This window comes from Corvus hawaiiensis, chromosome 9, assembly GCF_020740725.1.
Source record: "Corvus hawaiiensis isolate bCorHaw1 chromosome 9, bCorHaw1.pri.cur, whole genome shotgun sequence".
Classification (NCBI taxonomy): domain Eukaryota; kingdom Metazoa; phylum Chordata; class Aves; order Passeriformes; family Corvidae; genus Corvus; species Corvus hawaiiensis.
In genome coordinates, this window is record NC_063221.1 from 22,926,211 (window position 1) to 22,942,612 (window position 16,402).

Genomic DNA, 16,402 nt, shown 5'->3' on the forward strand with positions numbered 1-16,402 from the left:
TCACTTGTGCTGGCAGCTCCCATTTCCCTGCTTACAAGGAGCAGCGGGTGGTTTCCTGCCTGCCTCTGAGGTGTTACTAGAGATGATGCTCCAGAGATGTGTAGGTGCAAAGTGTTTGATCTCTATACCTGCCAGGTGGGTGGGAGCCCTGTGCACCCAGAGAAGAGGGTATGCTGGGCGTTGCTGGAGTCTTGATGCTGCTCCTCTGTTAGGACATGGCATTCCTGAGAAGAAACCTTGGAGGCTGGACTAGGAGCTGGCACTGGAGCATCCCTGAGCACACCTCTGCTCTTGAAGGTGGTGGGAAGCTCCTGAGTTGTAGAAGGGGAGGAATGGAGATACTGTCTCATCTCATTTGCAGAGGAGAGGCTTGGGCTGTATTTGCCATCTCATTTGAGGATTATCCCCTCAGCTAAGTGGGTCAGAGAGCTTGGCAGCACGTGCTGCAGGGGGAGAGCTGGCGTGTGGAATTGGCCATGCTCCTGTAGTGCAGTGATAGTGTCGGAGTGGGGTAGGGCCTTCCATGTGGTGTATGCTCTTGGTGGGACTTACGGAGTGTGGATTTTGGGCAATGAGTCTCCTCTCTGAAAGCAGCTGGGTGTTGCTGCAGTGGTGGAGCTGGCAGGATTGCAGGTGTCCCTTTGGGATTGCCTGGTGTACAGCCCATCTCTTTCTGGTCTTCGCACCTGGTGCTGAATTTTTGAAGAGGAATTTCACTTGAAGAGTTTTCCAAGAGCTTCATTAGAAACAGGTTTTTTAATAGGATTGGGTTATTATCTCATCAAGTTGTGGTTCAGGTTTTGGATCAGGAGGGATGAGATTGTCCCATATGCCCGTATCTCCCCTCTACAGGTTGTCCTCCACGCTGGTGCAGTTTGGGGAGGGTTGTGGGAAGAGCAGAAGGAGGTGCTGGTCCCACAGAGGGAGCTGCAAATGCTGCAGTTCACTGGGCTTTGAGAAGGGACCAGACAAACTCATGAAAGCAAAATTTGCTGAGCTCTTAAATACCAGGATAGCAAATCTTACTCAGGAAGGCTAAGACAAATCACTGCAGGGAACTACAGGGGCAAGAGTCACCATGTGCCTGCCATGTTCATATACTCTTTCACAAACATTCACAGTTTTTGGCTGCTGGAAACAAGCTGGGCATCCAGGGGCTCACCTGAGCCAGGATGCTTTTGTCTTCTGCCTGACAGTAGTGTGGAGGGTGGGAAGTGATGGCTGGCACCAAGGCCAGCAAGTGCAGTGTCTGCCTCCTGGGGCAAGCTCTGCACCTGGTCAGGGATGTGGCATCACCTCGTCCCTTGGGCTGAAAGCAGCACTGACCAGGTGGAGTGACCTGGAGCTCCATGCTTCTGGATATGGAAGAGGGCAGTTCAGCTCTGGCTGACTTGACCATGTGTCTTGGGTGACTGGTTAAAACAACTCATCCAGAGCAAGCATTTCCCTCCTGGCTGGGGACCCTTGCATCCACAGAGCAAGATGCTGCTCAGGAGACACAGTTCACCCAACATTTTCTAGAAGTCTTCAGTAACATGGGATTGCAGCATGGAAGCAAATCTAGGTGGTTATCTCTGTTGGCTGTGCAGGGATTCCAGAGGATCAGTTCAGGTCCTGGCACCTGCACTGTGAGGATTTCAAGGTAACCAGCAGAAGCAGGATCCTTGTCAGAAAAAGTCAGAAAAGTCATAAAGCTGTAAAAACGTCCCTAGGGTAATGTGAGCCCAGTGCTGTGGAGGAAGGATGGCTTTGCCTTACACTGGAGCAGTGCAAGGTTCCCTGTGCCTTTTTGTCTGGGCACTGCCCTGGCTCCCTTGGGCCTCCCTCCATGCAGCATTGGTTCCCAGGGAGAAAAGCTGTTACATTTCCAAATTCTCCGTCATCACATTTCCCCCATGCTGCCACATGCATCACTCATAGAGGCTTGAAAATGGTTTAGGCAAAAGTAAACCCTTTGCTTTGTGATTTTCTCTGGGGGAGAGGGAAAGGGGAGGGTGACCCCCAGCAGCACAGAGGGAATGTTGGGATGACCACTGGGATTGTAGACACCTTGTTTCCTCTGTCTTCTCTTGCTGACCCACAGAGAAAGCTGCCACCACCAGCACAACTCTGTCCCTGCCCTGGTGGCACCAATGGCTTTGTTCTGTCCTAAGTAATCCATAGCAAAAGCTGCCCTGCCACTCCGGGGTGGATGTGTGGCTGTCCTGGTGTCAGCACTCACATCTCTTCACCAGGATAGGCACAGGAGAGCTGGCATCATGTGTGCCTCCCACTCCAGGCATCCTCAGCCCCGCACCTGCGTGTAGGGGGCGGGCAGAGAGCGCAGGCTGCGGCTGCAGATAACACGCCTGGGCGGGCAGGGAAATGGCAGGGAAAAGGCAGGCTGCTCATCAGCCTCCAGCACGGCCTCTCTCCGGGGGCCCTGGGCTGCCTTTCACCTTGGCTGCCTCTTCCTTGTTTCCTTGGTTACCATCCCTTACAGGCATCTGAGGGGAGGCTGATGTGCAGGATGGGATGTGGGAGAGCTGTGCTGCACTGGGCTGCGGCAGCCTGGGAAGGTGGGGGACAAGGGATGTGCCGGGGGCCACCGTTCTCCCTGGGTGGGAGTCCCCAGTGGTGGCTGCCCAGTTCATCCCAGACATGGCACACAATCTGGATGCGCCCAACCTGGAGAGTCACATGGTTTCCCGCTGGCAGCTTGGACTGCCTCTGTGCAGCTCTGAGGGCTCGAGCATGGTGGGAAGAGCTCACAGGTCTGCCCTCGCTGCTGTTCTGCTCCACATCGATGCTGCTGTGCGCAGGCACAGCTCACTCAGAGCTGGTTGGGGCAGTGGCAGGTTGGGGGTGCTGGCAGCCCTGCTGGCAAGTGTGGGTGGGCAGAGGCAGGGGCCCACACTGCGGTGCAGTGGGGGATTTGCACAGAGCTGGTGGTCACTGGCTCAGCACTTCTCTTCACTTGCAGAGGCTCTGCTGCAGCAGTGCTTGGGGCTGCAGCTCTTGTCTTAATGCCACAGGCTGCAAGGAGAGTTCATGTAAGCAGTGAGGGCTCCTGCATACATCCCGTTGCACAAAGCGGCCTTCAAGTAGGCAAAGCTGGGCAGGAGCCCTGGGGTAGCATCAGGAGGGATGGACAGCATGGCAGCCCATGCCAGGGAGGTGATGCCTGGCACTGATTCAGGCTGTGCTTGCAGGTATGTGAACACCCTCCTCAAGCTCATCCCGCCCGTGCTGGGGCTCCAAGAGCAGCTGCGCCAGGCGGTCCAGAGCGGGGACATGGAGACGTCGCATGGAATCTGCCGCATCGCTGTGGCCTTGGGGGAGAACCATTCCCGGTGAGTGCTGGGGATGGTCCCCAGGAGAGGGAGTGAGCTTGGAGCAGCCTGCTGTTCTGCACATGCTGCTTTGTCCAGGGCCTATCCTTCACCCAGTGACATGTGTCAGGGCAGAGGAGTTGGGCTCACAGCAGAGGTGCCACTCTGACTGTGCCCTCTGCTTCCCAGGGCCCTCCTGGACCAGGTGGAGCACTGGCAGAGTTTCCTGGCCCTGGTCAACATGATCATGTTCTGCACTGGCATCCCTGGACATTACCCCGTCAACGAAACCACCAGCTCTTTGACGCTCACCTTCTGGTACACGCTGCAGGTCAGTGGCCATTGTGGACAGCCTGCCTGGGCTCTGCCCTCCAGGCACGGCCAGAGACACCAGTGCATGGGGACTGGGGTCTGGCCTGGATTTAATATGTCCCAGGGATTTCTGATGTCCCCACTCCTTGCCCTGCACTTGCAGCTGGGGCAGGGCACATACCTAGGAAACGCTGGCCCTGTGGCTTTTTCTGCCACCAGTCTTCCTTAGAAGTGTGAGCCATCCTTTAAGGGCCTCATTAACAAAACTAATTAAAACTTTGTGTTAATTTTTTTCTTCCCAGCAGCAGACCTGGTTGTTTAGCTCCTTGCTGCATGCCTGCAGCAGGCAGGAACAAGGGCATGGCTCTAGTGGCTGCCCAGTGTGGGGTCCTGCTCCCAGGGTCAGTGTTCCCTGGATCTGCAGAGCAGGCCTGCCACGCTGTGCTCTATTTTTAGCTCCAGTTCATCCCTCAGCTCCAATCCTCTGCAATGCAATGTGGCGTGGCCGAGCATGGGCAGGGCAGGGCGTGCAGTCAGTGCCGTGCCGGCAGCTCCTCTGCTGAGTGAGGCCAGACTGAGGCTCCCACCACCTCTTGCTGCTTCTCCAGATGGGTCTGAGATTACAGGCACAGGCAGGAGAGTGCTGTGCTCAGGCAGCTCTCTCACAGCAGTCTGAGGCACGCATGCTCCTGGTGCAGGTGTGCTCCCGAGGATAGGACATGGCAGGACACTGCCACCCTCTATAACGATGCTGTCCGAGGGTCAGCCAAGTTTCTGGGGCTTCCGGCATCTTGCCTCCGGATAATGCTGCCACTGCAGAAGGGCACAGCATCAGGTGGATCTCAGGGAGCTGGAAATGCAGCCTCCAAGGTGTGACAGGTCCCACCAGCCCTGGGAGATGTGCCTGAGTCCCCTATGCAGGAGGCATATTAGCTCCGTTTTCCTTTCCCTGCAACACCTGATGTATTTATTCCTCCTCCTGCCTCCAGGACGATATCCTCTCCTTTGAGCCAGACAAGCAGGCAGTGTACCAGCAGGTCTACAGGCCTGTCTACTTCCAGCTGGTGGACGTGCTGCTGCACAAAGCCCAGTTCCCCTCCGACGAGGAGTATGGCTTTTGGTCTTCGGATGAGAAGGAGCAGTTTCGGATATACAGGTACAAGTGGGAGGTTTGAATTTGCTTGTCAGGCAGGTGAGGATGCAGGGGCAGCATTCTGCCACCCTGGAGACTGAGTGCTGTAAGATGAGCCAAGGAGGGACACAGAGGAGATTCCTTCCATCAAGAGTTGTTTTGCCTATGGTGGTACTGTGAAAATGAGCTGGTGTTTTGGCACAGCACCAGTTACCCTGCCCAAGAGGCCATGGGATCGCTCTGTTGGTTGGGGCAGTGTGCCTGTATGGGCAGTGCCTGTGCCTTACTTGGCAGCAGGAGGGAAAGTGATGTGTCCACACGTGGAGCTCTCTGCATGGGATGGGGACAGCATTTGGAGACAGCCATGTTCTCTGCAGGGTGGACATCTCTGACACGCTGATGTACGTGTATGAGATGCTGGGCGCTGAGCTCCTGAGCAGCCTCTATGACAAACTGGGACGTCTCCTGACCAACACGGAGCAGCCGTCCACATGGCAGGTGAGCAAGGGGACCTGGGTGCCAGGCTGATGGCTACCAGCCCTCAGGGACCTGTCCTTGCCATGGGGCATCGAAAGCAAAGGGACATGACAGAGGTGAGGAGCATAAGCAGCTTGCCAGCACACATACAGGCTCTCTGGGGTCTACTGTGGAGAAGAATAGGTCTTCTGCATCTCTGTCCTTAGTGCTGCCCAGGGATCAGCCTCTTCAGCTACTGCAAGGGTGCTGAGCTGGTGCCTGGAGCTGAGGCCGGGTTGCACATCAGGGCTCAGTTCATGGCTCTGACAGTGCCTCTCCCACCCCGGCAGCACACGGAGGCCTTGCTCTATGGCTTCCAGTCCATTGCTGAGACCATCGACGTAAACTACTCCGATGTGGTGCCGGGACTGATCGGCCTCATTCCCCGGATCAGCATCAGCAACGTGCAGCTTGCCGACACCGTCATGTTCACTATCGGTGAGTGGGCTGGGCTGGGGAGGGAAAGCCCCCCTGAGAGCACACCTGCCCAGCAATACAAGTGCTGAAAAGCCAAGCTGGGCATCGCAGAATGCAGAGAGCAAGAGCCTGTGGTGCAGTCCTGCAGTCTGATCCCGTCTGTGTATGCAGGGTCCCTGTCTGAGTGGCTGGCTGATCACCCTGTCATGATTAACAACGTGTTGCCACTGGTGCTCCAAGCCTTGGGCAACCCTGAGCTCTCCATCTCCAGTGTCTCCACCCTGAAAAAGATCTGCCGGGAGTGCAAGTACGACCTGCCGCCTTATGCTGCCAACATTGTCGCTGTGTCACAGGTAGGAGCTGGATGCAGGTGGGCGTGTGATGGTGACCTGGGATGTGCTCTGTGCACACCCTTTCCTTTGCAAGGATCAGAGCAGGGGGACACAAAGAAGCAGCTCAGGGCATCTTGCTTGGTGCAGGAGATTTCTTGTCTGTTTTATTTGCAGGCCAATAAACCCATGTGGCAGGCCCTGTGTCCTGCTGTGAATGCAGAAATGGCAGGCAGTGACAGACACGACTACCAATGGGTCTGCTGGGGTTGCACTTGGCTGTGTGTCCTTTCCCTGGGGTTTTGTTTGCCTGTTGGGAGCAGCATCTTGCCAGCTGTGCACATGCCAGGCTGCTAGTGCCATGGCTGGGCATCTTGGGAGCCAGGCGCCCTGGTGTTCAAGCCTCTCCTTGGAGACTGAGCTGATCCCTGCAGCACTGGGGCAGCTTGTCCCATGCTTCTTCTTGGCTCTCAAGATTTGGGGCAAATGGGGCTCAGAGTCCCGAGGTACTAGGAGAAGGGCTGGACTTGGGCAAGCTGCCAGGATGTGCATGGGAGCAGAGATGTGAAGGGCTCTTAAAAGCATCTCTGCTTTTAGAGTCTGGGGAACACTGTCACTGGAATAAGGAAACCCTGTCTGAGGTTGACTCCTTGAGCCATCCCGCTGCAGAGCCCATCCAAGCCAGGAGCTCCACTTGCTGGGTGGCTGAGTGGGCTGGCCTGGGGAGAAGAATTTTAGTCCTTGCCTGTGGCAGGTTGTGGGGAGCACACGATGTTTATCTGTGCCCACACTGGTGTTAGTTGTCTTGACCTGTGTCAGTCCTACCTCCTGATGTCAGCCCTGCCTCCTGGAATGGAAGGGCCTTTCTGCAGCACTCACCCTCCTTTTTTTCTCTCCCTTTCGCTTTGACAGGAGGTGTTGATGAAGCAGATTCACAAGGTAAGAGAGGCTGACTCACACTTCTGCTGGTTCTCCTTGCCCCCCATGCCCTCTTAGTCATGCTCAGCTGAGGACACAAGGCTGTCCCCAGAGGAGAGCTGAGCACTGCATCCACAGTGTGCAGGACCAGGAGAACCTGCTGGCTGCCTCTCACTGCGCTGCTGGGCTTCACTTCACCCACATAGGAGGGGGTTGTGCTGGGAGGGTACGTCCCCTAGAGAGGGAGGAGGAGGAGGCTTAACTCTAGCAGTTCTCAGACTCTCCAAACCCAAGGATACCAAGATGACAGGCATGTTTTCAAGAGGAAAAAGAAGGGAGATAAGTGTAGGAACTGAGCCCCAGCCTTGCCTGTGACTAGGACAGGGTGGCTGAGACAGGCTGTGCAAAGAATGGTGTGTCAAGGTAGGGTGAGTGATGCCAGCATGGAGATCTCTGGACACCAACTGGTCTTTCCTTGGCAGGTGCTGGGAAGAGGCCAGGTGTGCTGAAGCCAGAGCTCCTGTTCCCTGGGAACAGAAGCTGTTAGGGAGCTGTTCCCCTCTCCTGCAGTGAGATGCACCTAGAGGGACCCAGATAGAGCAGCTCAGGAGCTGCAGCACACCCCGCTGGGACCCTGGCAGCTGTCAGAGCATGGGCTGTGGGCTAGGCAGTGACCTGCCCTGTTGTGTCTTCTCTGCCCCAGACAAGCCAGTGCATGTGGCTGATGCAGGCTCTTGGTTTCCTGCTTTCTGCACTGCAAGTGGAAGAGATCCTGAAGAACCTGCACTCCCTGATCACCCCCTACATCCAGCAGCTGGAAAAGCTGGCTGACGAAACGGTGAGTGCCTGTGTGCTGCCTCCATCCAGAAGTGGTTTCTCCAGCTGGCTGTAGCCCTGGGGCTGCTGTGCTGAAGCAGCACTCTTAAGCATGGGCTCAAGGGAAAGTGCAGTGCAGGGAACCCCTCTCTGGCACTTTGCCACTGCAGTTCTGGTTCCTCAGCATCCCAAAGACATGACTATGATTGAGTAGTGCAGTCTGTGTCATACTTTGGCTTTCTTTTCCCTGGCAGCCCAATCCCTCCAACAGGCTGGCCATCATCCACATCCTGGGCCTGCTTTCCAACCTCTTCACCACCCTAGACATCAGCCACCACGATGACGACCATGAAAGCACCGAGGTCAAAAAACTGCCAGTGCAGCAAGGACCCAACCCAGTGAGTAGGGTGATAGCTCCGTGTTCTCTGCCACAGCCTGGCCAAAGCCTCACTACTCACTGCAGGAGATGGGGGTTAATGGAGAATGCAGCATGTACCAGCAAGAGGGTAGTGCTAGTGTATTCCAGCTAAAATTGCTCCTTCAGCTCATCCCACCACTCTTGAGGTGGACAGAGGTGACTTGCCTCTTCGATGCCTCTTGGCTAGGTGCTGCTCTGGAGGATGGCCTGGGTGCTGCCTGCCAACTGTGAGCTGTGCCAGGCTGCTTCAGAAAAAAGTTGTCCAGCTTTGGAGAGGGGAGGTGGTGCCTGAAGGTTTGAGTCCAGGCCATGCTTAGTCTTGAATCTCCCCAGTGCCATGGGGGCCATTTCTCTTCAGTGTCTCTTGTTCCTTACAGGTGGTGGTGGTTCTGCAGCAAGTCTTCCAGCTCATACAGAAGGTTCTCAGCAAGTGGCTGAATGACGCCCAGGTGGTGGAGGTAACCAGGCTTCACCTGTATACTGCCTGCAGCTCTGCCTGTCCTTGCTGACCTGAGCTGGGGACAGCAAAGGACAGACTCTGGGTGATGGCCTGTGAGAGGGATGTCTTCCCGGGTTATCTGGACCAGTACTGCTTGCTGTCACCAGCAGCATCAAGTCATTCTTGTCTGTCTTGTGCCTCTATCAGCTCTGCTTCTCTCCAGTAACTGAGGTCCTGCCATGAGCAGGGAGATGGGATCTACCCAACCTGTGTTCCCTAAGAGAACAGCTCTCACGTTCTGACCTGGACCTGTATCATCTGGTGTTTGTCCAGTTTGCTCAGTTCAGTAATGCCCATGTGCACTGTCCCACCAGCCATTTCTCCCTGGCCCTTGGGGAGCCTTCCTGCTGTGGTGGGAAGGGTGTTTCCTGGTCACTGGGAGCATCCTGTGCTGCAGGGCACGCCACCAGTACCAGAGCAGGTCTGAGCCCTCTGCCTGGCTGGTCCCTGTCCCCACTGCCAGCTCTTTCCTCCCCTGGGACCCATCCATTAAGCCCTGGGAGAGGTCTCCTGATGCCCATTGCTCATGCAGTCCCTCTTTTCCCACAGTCTGTCTGTGCCATATTTGAGAAGTCTGTGAAGACCCTCCTGGATGATTTTGCCCCCATGGTGCCTCAGCTGTGTGAGATGCTGGGGCAGATGTACAGCACCATACCCCAGGTCTCTGCCATTGAACTCACCCGGCAGGTATGGAACTGTGCTTGGGAGGCTGGGGGTGTGCAGGGCCAGCTGAAGCTTCAATCCTTCTCTCTCTTTGGCAGCTGGTTCACATCTTTGCCCACGAGCCTGCCCACTTCCCTCCCATCAAGGCCCTCTTCTTGCTCGTTACCTCAGTCACACTGACCCTGTTCCAGCAAGGTACGTAGGATCAGCCCGTCTTCGCGCTGGGGCTGTTGTCAGGCTTTTGCATGCATGGAGTCTGGAGGCGTCTTACCAGGAATGGCTGTTTTCACTCCTAGCTAAGCTAATTGGGGCCATCTCTGTTTCTTGGATTCATCCCAACCCCTGGAAGGTGGGTACCTTCCCTGCGGGCAACAGAAGCAGGAAACCCCTGGGTGCTCTGGGCCTCTGTCCTGTTACAACAGCCCAGGCTGGGTATTGTGTGCTGCAGTGGTCAAGCTGGAACTGCAGTCCAGCTTGGCAGGGAGGCTATGCCCACAGGGAGATCCCAGGGCTTCTCCAGGGGCCAGCACTGCTTGTAGTGGCCTGAAATCAAGCCCCCATATGAGCAGGAGAATGTGTGTGTGAACAGCTGGGAAATCACTTCTTCAGAGTCACTGGTGGCCACTGAGTCCCTGCTGTGATGCTGAGGATGCTGGAGTTCTCCTGCAGGGCAGGGGCCCCTCTTTGGCTAACTGCCCACCCTACAAAAAGCAAATGGAGTTAGAACAGGCTCCTTTGCACCATGGCTCCCCTCAGCATCTTGGTGACTTGCCCTGTGACAGGGACAAATGTACATTGGAGCTGCTGGCTCTCGTCCTTCAGCATTACCACAGGCGGCCCCCAAAGGGTCTTATCCTTTGCTCACAGCTGGGTGCCAGGTAGGGTGATGCTGTCCCCCAGTCAAGGCTCAGAGCTCTCTAGAGAGGTGGGGGGAGACATGAGGAGCCCTGCTTCATCATCACGCCACGGTCCGAGCAAATCCCACTGTGCTGAGGTGTCACTGGGGTCAGTGACAAGCGAGCCAGGCTTCCTTGGATATCAGGTTCCCACTTGTGCCAGTGGCGTGTGGATGTGTCTATGCTGGAACCCTTTTGCCTCGGTGCTGGGGACGTGGCGATGCCTCCGAGCAGCAGCAGGGACGTCTGCAGGAGGAAAGGGGAGGGGACAGAGCCCGAGCTGTGCCAACACTTGGATGCAAGCTTTGCTCAGGCAAGCACCTCTTCAGCTCGGTGTGTACCCAGGACTGTCCCCTTGGGTGGGGGGCCAGCTCTGAGCAGAGTGAGCCCCTTCTGCTGAGCCCACGTGTGGCAGGAGAAGGGGGGGATGCCTGAGCCTACAAGGGCCAAGATGCGCGTGTGCACAGTCAGATGCCAAGGTAGGGTGAGTGGTGCTGGCACAGAGACCTCTGGGCACTGAGCTGCTCTCTCCCATGAGGATGCTGGAGACCTCCAGGAGGATCCTGGACTCACCATCCTGGAGAGCATCTGGGAATGGGGTGGGAGGGTGTCTGTGCCAGGGTCTCCTGAGCAGCTGATGCTGGTGACAAGCATGTGCACGCCTGAGCCCAGCCAGGCCTGTCAAGCATTTGCTGAGGTGTTGTCGTTCACTTGCAGTTACCTTCCAGGACCAAACAGTGCTCTGAAGACACCCGCTCAGTCCCCACAGTGCAAAAGCTATAATTCTCCTTGTGGAGATGGTGCCCAGCTAGCCCCTGCTCCTCCTTGTCTTCCTCCCCAAGGACATGAAGATCTCCTCCTTGGCTCTGCAGCACTCAGGTGCTAGCTGGAGACCCTGGGGCTTTAGACCCTTTCCTTTGCAGTTTCTTTCTGTTCTTGGGTTCTCCAAGTTTCATGATTTTTTGTATGTTTTGTTTCTTTAACTTGCTTCAAGCTGCTCATGTTGCCCATCCCCTTCCCCACACACCCCTCTTCCCTTACACTCCTGTTTTCACTTGTAAATTCTTTCTGTATCACATAACTATATGATGTTGAGTTGCTGTTTGTATGATTTTTCTCTTAAGTTACATCTTTATTATATTTTAGGGCCCAGGGATCATCCTGATATTGTTGATTCATTTATGCAACTCCTGGCACAGGTGTGTTTTAGTTTCTTATTCATTCACTTTCTGTTCTCTCTCTTTCTCTTTTTAATTCAATTTAAACCTATTTTTAGCTTTCTGTTGACAACGTTTTTTTTTCCTTTTAGTTGAATATCGAGTTTCTCCATCTGTTTCCGTGGAAGTTGAAAACAAAACATTCTCCTTTAGTTCTGGGTTCACACCATCCCCAGGGCAGTGCCCTCCTCTGTAGGGCAGCTCCAGCTCCCACCCCCTCACTGTGCTGAAGCTGGCATGGGGCGCTTGGTGCTGCTGCTGCTTCAGTCACCCTTGGGTGACAGACAAATTAGAGCATTGAGTGGATGTTTTCCAACCCATTTACCTGCCCTCTGATGGGTCCTCTAGAGCGGGGAGAGGCTGAGCTGGCTGCCTTGCCCAGGGGCCAGTGGGAGGAAGCCCCTGCCTTCAGGAGCAGGCAGCTGCCAGGGTTTGGCTCTGAGCAATGTGCTTGTGATGGCATCTGGATCTGGCAAGTGCCACATTGCCTCCTGCCCCAGCAGCCTCTCCGGGTGGTGGCAGTTCCTGTGCAGGAGCTGCTGGCTCGGCGGTGCACGGGGACAGTTTGCGTTGATGTGGCACAAGGGCTGCGGGCTGGCACGTGGGCTGGCACTTGTGTCACTGCTGGCAGTGGGCAGGCAGGGCCAGTGCTATGCTGTGTGTGTATATACACCTGCCCAGTGTGCTCCTCAGCCCCCTGTGGCCCTTAAGGGAGAAGCCCCAATGTCCTTGATGTACTCAGTGTCCCTGTCAGAGACGTGTTCCCTGCCCACCTACCCACAGGGTGGGTCTGTGGTGAGGAGGGGCTCGGCAGAGTTGCTTTCTGCTCTGTTTCTGTAGTGGTGAGACCTCTAATCACACATGCTGGACCAGTGGCTGTGCAGGAACACTCACCCAGGTTCCTCCCAGAGCTGTGGCAGTCCTACCCTTGCTGACAGCCCCAGAAGAGTGCCTGGCACACCTAGGTGCTAACCTGTCAGACCCCTCTGATCCTCCCATGGGTCTTGAGGGTTGGAATGGGCAAGGGGGCTGCACCTTACCTCCCCCAGGCAGGGTCTTCTCCTCACAGTTCTCACCATGATGCCCAGATCCTGCTGAGACCCATTGCACGTCAAAGCCATATTGCAGCCTTTTCTTCCCTACTTTTCATCTTGAAAGATGTAACATAATCAAGGCAATCAGACTTCTGCTCTGCTTTTGGTTTTGGAAGCTGTGACCTTTTAAGAAGGGTTTTGAACATGATGGTAAGGTGGTAAATGGGATCTGTGCGTGAGGTTCTTGGTGGTGTCCTCATTGCTAGCAGGACCTCAGTTTGAACACTGTGCCTAGTTTGGGGCACAACATTTCTTTAGATTTATATCAAGAGACCACAGAGAAAAGCATCTGGGAAGATGGCCACCTTGTACGCGTGGTGGGGAGGAAAAGCTGATGGGAGCCTGAGGAGCTGCATGAGTCTTGGAAAGTGTAAAAGGTAATGTGCCAGTTGTAGGCAAAAAACCCTTTTCCGTTCTCCTTGAGTGGGACAATCAGTAATGGGAGGAAATCATGGTAAAGGATCCAGGTCTGGCAGTAGCAAGCCTTCCTAAGAGGGCAGGGAAGCACTGGAAGATCACATGGGGAGCTGTTGTTGCGTGGAGTTTTTGAAAGGACTCAACAAGCCCACTGCTCTTGGAGGGTAGGTAGAGGTGATCCTGCTGGGTGTAAGGCATTAGGCGACTCTGAAAGACTCTCCCAAGGTTACTTGTTGTTTCTTTGGAAAATACTGAATTTCTCTCTGGCTTGGGGTCCTCCTCTGTGTCTGGACACAGAATATTTGTGCTTTCTTGGAGAGAAAAGTGCAACCACGCTGCACTTCGGTGGGGCATACTGTGAGACCAAACACCACCCACCCAGGGTGCTGGGAATCTGCTACACCCTATCCTTGTGGGCAGGGTCTGCAGGCAATGCTGGGGCAATGTGCTGGCAGCTGGCCCTATCTCCTGTGTGTGGATCTCCAGACATCCTTCAGAGGCACTCCTGCAGGAGCAGCTCAGAGACACCTACCTACCTCTGTGGCTTCTCCATCTTGGATCACTGTGGGACATCTGACATCATGATGCCAACCTGACACCGCACACTCAAGACCTGTTGTTTTCCTGGCCTTTGTATTCCTGAAACACCATGGAGAGCAAAGGATCCCATCCCTGTCCTCCCTCTTCACACACAGAACTCAAGGTTTCCTCTTCCTTGGCCTGACCTTTCTCACAGACTGATGATCTAGTAGGTGCTTTAAAACCCATCAAGACTTGACCTTGGCTTCTCCAATTGATTCCTTGCTCTCAGGACTTTGAGAGCTGTCTGATGGCAGAGATAGGTCCAGCCTGTCCTCCTCCAGAGGACCATACTCTGCAGTGATGCTGTTGAGGATTTGTAGATAGGAGGATTAAACTCAGAGGGAACTGCAGATCTCTTCAGAGAGCTGTGTTTTCACCCAGCCTGCTCTGCCTGCAGACCCTTGGCAAAGTAATGCATCTTACAGAGCAGCAGTGAATTTGGACCCAAGAGTATGTCAAGGTGGAGACTTCCCCACTTCCCTGACCACCTGTTTTTGTGGTTGATTACCTTGGTGGACTGTCCTGCCTTCTGATAACTCAGGAGAAGCTCATTATACCTGCATACCGGCTCTCTGTTGCCAGCACACAGGGAACCATCTCTCTGTGTCAAAGGATTCCTGCTGACTTTATCTTTGTTTGAGCTTGGTTGCAGCTCATGGAACTGCCCAGTTGTTGCAGCTGATCCTTTTGCCATAGTGTTAATTGGCTATCAACTCTTGATGACGGCTGGCTGATCATGGGAGCCTGCTGGCTTAAACCAAATGACAAAATACTATTCAAAGCAAAGGATAAAATAACCAGTCTGCCATAGGGCTGCACGGAGCAGTGCCAGCATCCTTTTGTTCTCTGCTGCTCCCTCCTTCCTGAGCTGCATGCTGGGATCCGTGCAGAGCATCACTGCTGCAATGCCCAAGGTGAGCATCCCACCTGGAGGGTGTGGGGCTCAGTTCCACCCATGCAGCTGGAGCAGGACCACATGGGCACGGTGGCTGGGGCTTGCACCCAGGTCTGCATTGGCAAAATCAGGCAGGTTCTGAAGTTTGGGAACCAGTGGGTATCATGTATGCTCCCGGTTGCAGGTAGGATTTTGGGGATTTCCATCCTGCCTTACCTCATCCACACCCTACCCCAGCAGGGCTTCTCACTTGCACAGACCTTGGGAGTGCTTTGGTGACTTCCACTGACAGATCCTTGGGGCAGTCTGGGTGAGCGGGGCCTCACCAGGCAGAAGATGCAGGATTGACCTTCTGTGATGGTACAGACAGTGCCTGGCCAAGCACAGCCAGCTTCATCCCCCACCTCCCTCCCTTCTTTGGCTGGTCCAGGCTGCATGTAGCAGTCCTTGAGCTCTCCACCACACCTGCTCCAGCGAGACTCAGAGAACCCCATGGAGGACATGGGTTCAGCATGCCCTTGCTGAGGCTCACTGCTCCTGCCTAGCCAGCGTATGTGTCCTTTCCAAAGCAAGAGGCTCTGCTCTCCCAGCTGTGGGGTCTGGGAAGAGGAGGGGGTACTGGACACAACGGCTGTGTGTTCTGGAGAGCTGCAGGAACTGGTAGTGCAGTCCCTACTGTCCTCTGTCCATGGCAGGGCGTCCCTGCCATGCCTGTCTGCCTATTAAGAAATGGGCACAGAAGAAGAGCCTGCTCTGAAGACCTCTCTGGTGGTCTCCCAGCTGCTGTAGAGAAGAATACAACATTTCCTCTTGGAGAGCGAGTGCCTATCTCCGTAGTGGCTGCTCATGCAGAGGATGTGGGGGGGACGTTTGAAAGCATTTAAAGACCTGTCCCCATCCCAGAACATGTGAGCAGAGGTGCTCTGGCAGGAGACGGGAAAGATGGGCTGGCAATAAGAGGTCCTAGAGCTGGAGCAGGGTTCCGGGTGCTAGGAAAGAACAGCTGGACATACCTGGTGTTGGGAAAGAGAAGCTGGACCTACCTGGTGTTGCTTTCTTATGGGAGAAGCTCCACAGGGCCCCATCTTGTGGGGATAAAAAGCATCTCTCTTTACATTAGACATGTGCATGCGTACCCAGGTCTGCACTGGGCTTGCACTCTGCAAGGTGTCCTGTGGGAAAGAGCCCTCCCAATATTGGCATGATTTTCCCCATGGTACTGATGGATTGAGGAGCAGATGCTGCAGTGGGTCTGCACGAGAGCTTGGGGCACTCAGCCTGCAGCGGGTCTGGTTTGGCTGGGAGAAGCACCCCGCAGGTAGGTGGGAGCCTGAGCCCATTGGAAGACTGGTGCCAAATGGAACACTTTTAGCATGCAGGACTCGGGTTAAAACCAGCCTCACAGATGGGCAGGGTAGAGGATCTTGCAGCTGAGTGGTTATCACAGGAGCCAGCTGCCCTTGAGCATGCTGCTGGGGGAAAGGCTCATGGTCCCTTCTCTGGAGCTCACAGTAGGGCCCAGCAGGGGTAGTCTCCTAGGGCTAAAACTACAACATCTCTTACAAGCATTTGTCCTGTATGGGGCCAGCTGGACAGCAGCAGCCTCACTGAGTGGGTATGTTGCTAAACCATTGCCCAGCCAGCAGTTCACCTTCTGATATTGATGCCAGTTCTTCAGGAGGGATGGTGCACAGCCTGTATATACACACACAGGTATAACATGGCCCCTGATCGCCCCATGAAGCTCTCGGCTTGTATCCAGCAGGGAGCAGGTCCCTGCGATTGTGCCTCCTCCACCTGGTACAGCGATGCCTTCAGTGCCCAAAACTGAATCCTCTTTTGCAGTGCGTGGTAGAAAAGGTCAGAAAGGAGATGGGCTAACTCTGAAACCTGCTCCTCAGCTTCTTGTTTTCCAGCATCTGCACTGGGCAGATGGCTATGAACTTTCCCTGGAGAAGAAGGGAAGGGAA

The 16,402-nt window shown here is 55.0% G+C and overlaps 1 protein-coding gene across 5 annotated transcripts in view; it reads left to right on the forward strand.

Annotated features, from left to right (window-relative positions):
- The window catches only part of IPO13 (importin 13), a 39,099-nt gene that overhangs the window by 20,130 nt on the left and 2,567 nt on the right, over positions 1–16,402 (forward strand). For 4 of the 5 annotated variants that reach the window (XM_048312267.1, XM_048312266.1, XM_048312263.1 and 1 more), the window contains 13 exons: positions 3,192–3,332; positions 3,501–3,642; positions 4,613–4,779; positions 5,133–5,253; positions 5,562–5,709; positions 5,860–6,041; positions 6,930–6,956; positions 7,639–7,773; positions 8,006–8,149; positions 8,547–8,627; positions 9,218–9,355; positions 9,430–9,526; positions 11,374–11,426. In XM_048312267.1, the coding sequence (XP_048168224.1) occupies positions 3,192–3,332; positions 3,501–3,642; positions 4,613–4,779; positions 5,133–5,253; positions 5,562–5,709; positions 5,860–6,041; positions 6,930–6,956; positions 7,639–7,773; positions 8,006–8,149; positions 8,547–8,627; positions 9,218–9,355; positions 9,430–9,526; positions 11,374–11,426 (1,576 nt within the window). The remainder of the gene's footprint in view (positions 1–3,191; positions 3,333–3,500; positions 3,643–4,612; positions 4,780–5,132; positions 5,254–5,561; positions 5,710–5,859; positions 6,042–6,929; positions 6,957–7,638; positions 7,774–8,005; positions 8,150–8,546; positions 8,628–9,217; positions 9,356–9,429; positions 9,527–11,373; positions 11,427–16,402) is intronic. The other variant, XM_048312264.1, reaches the window with a different exon arrangement.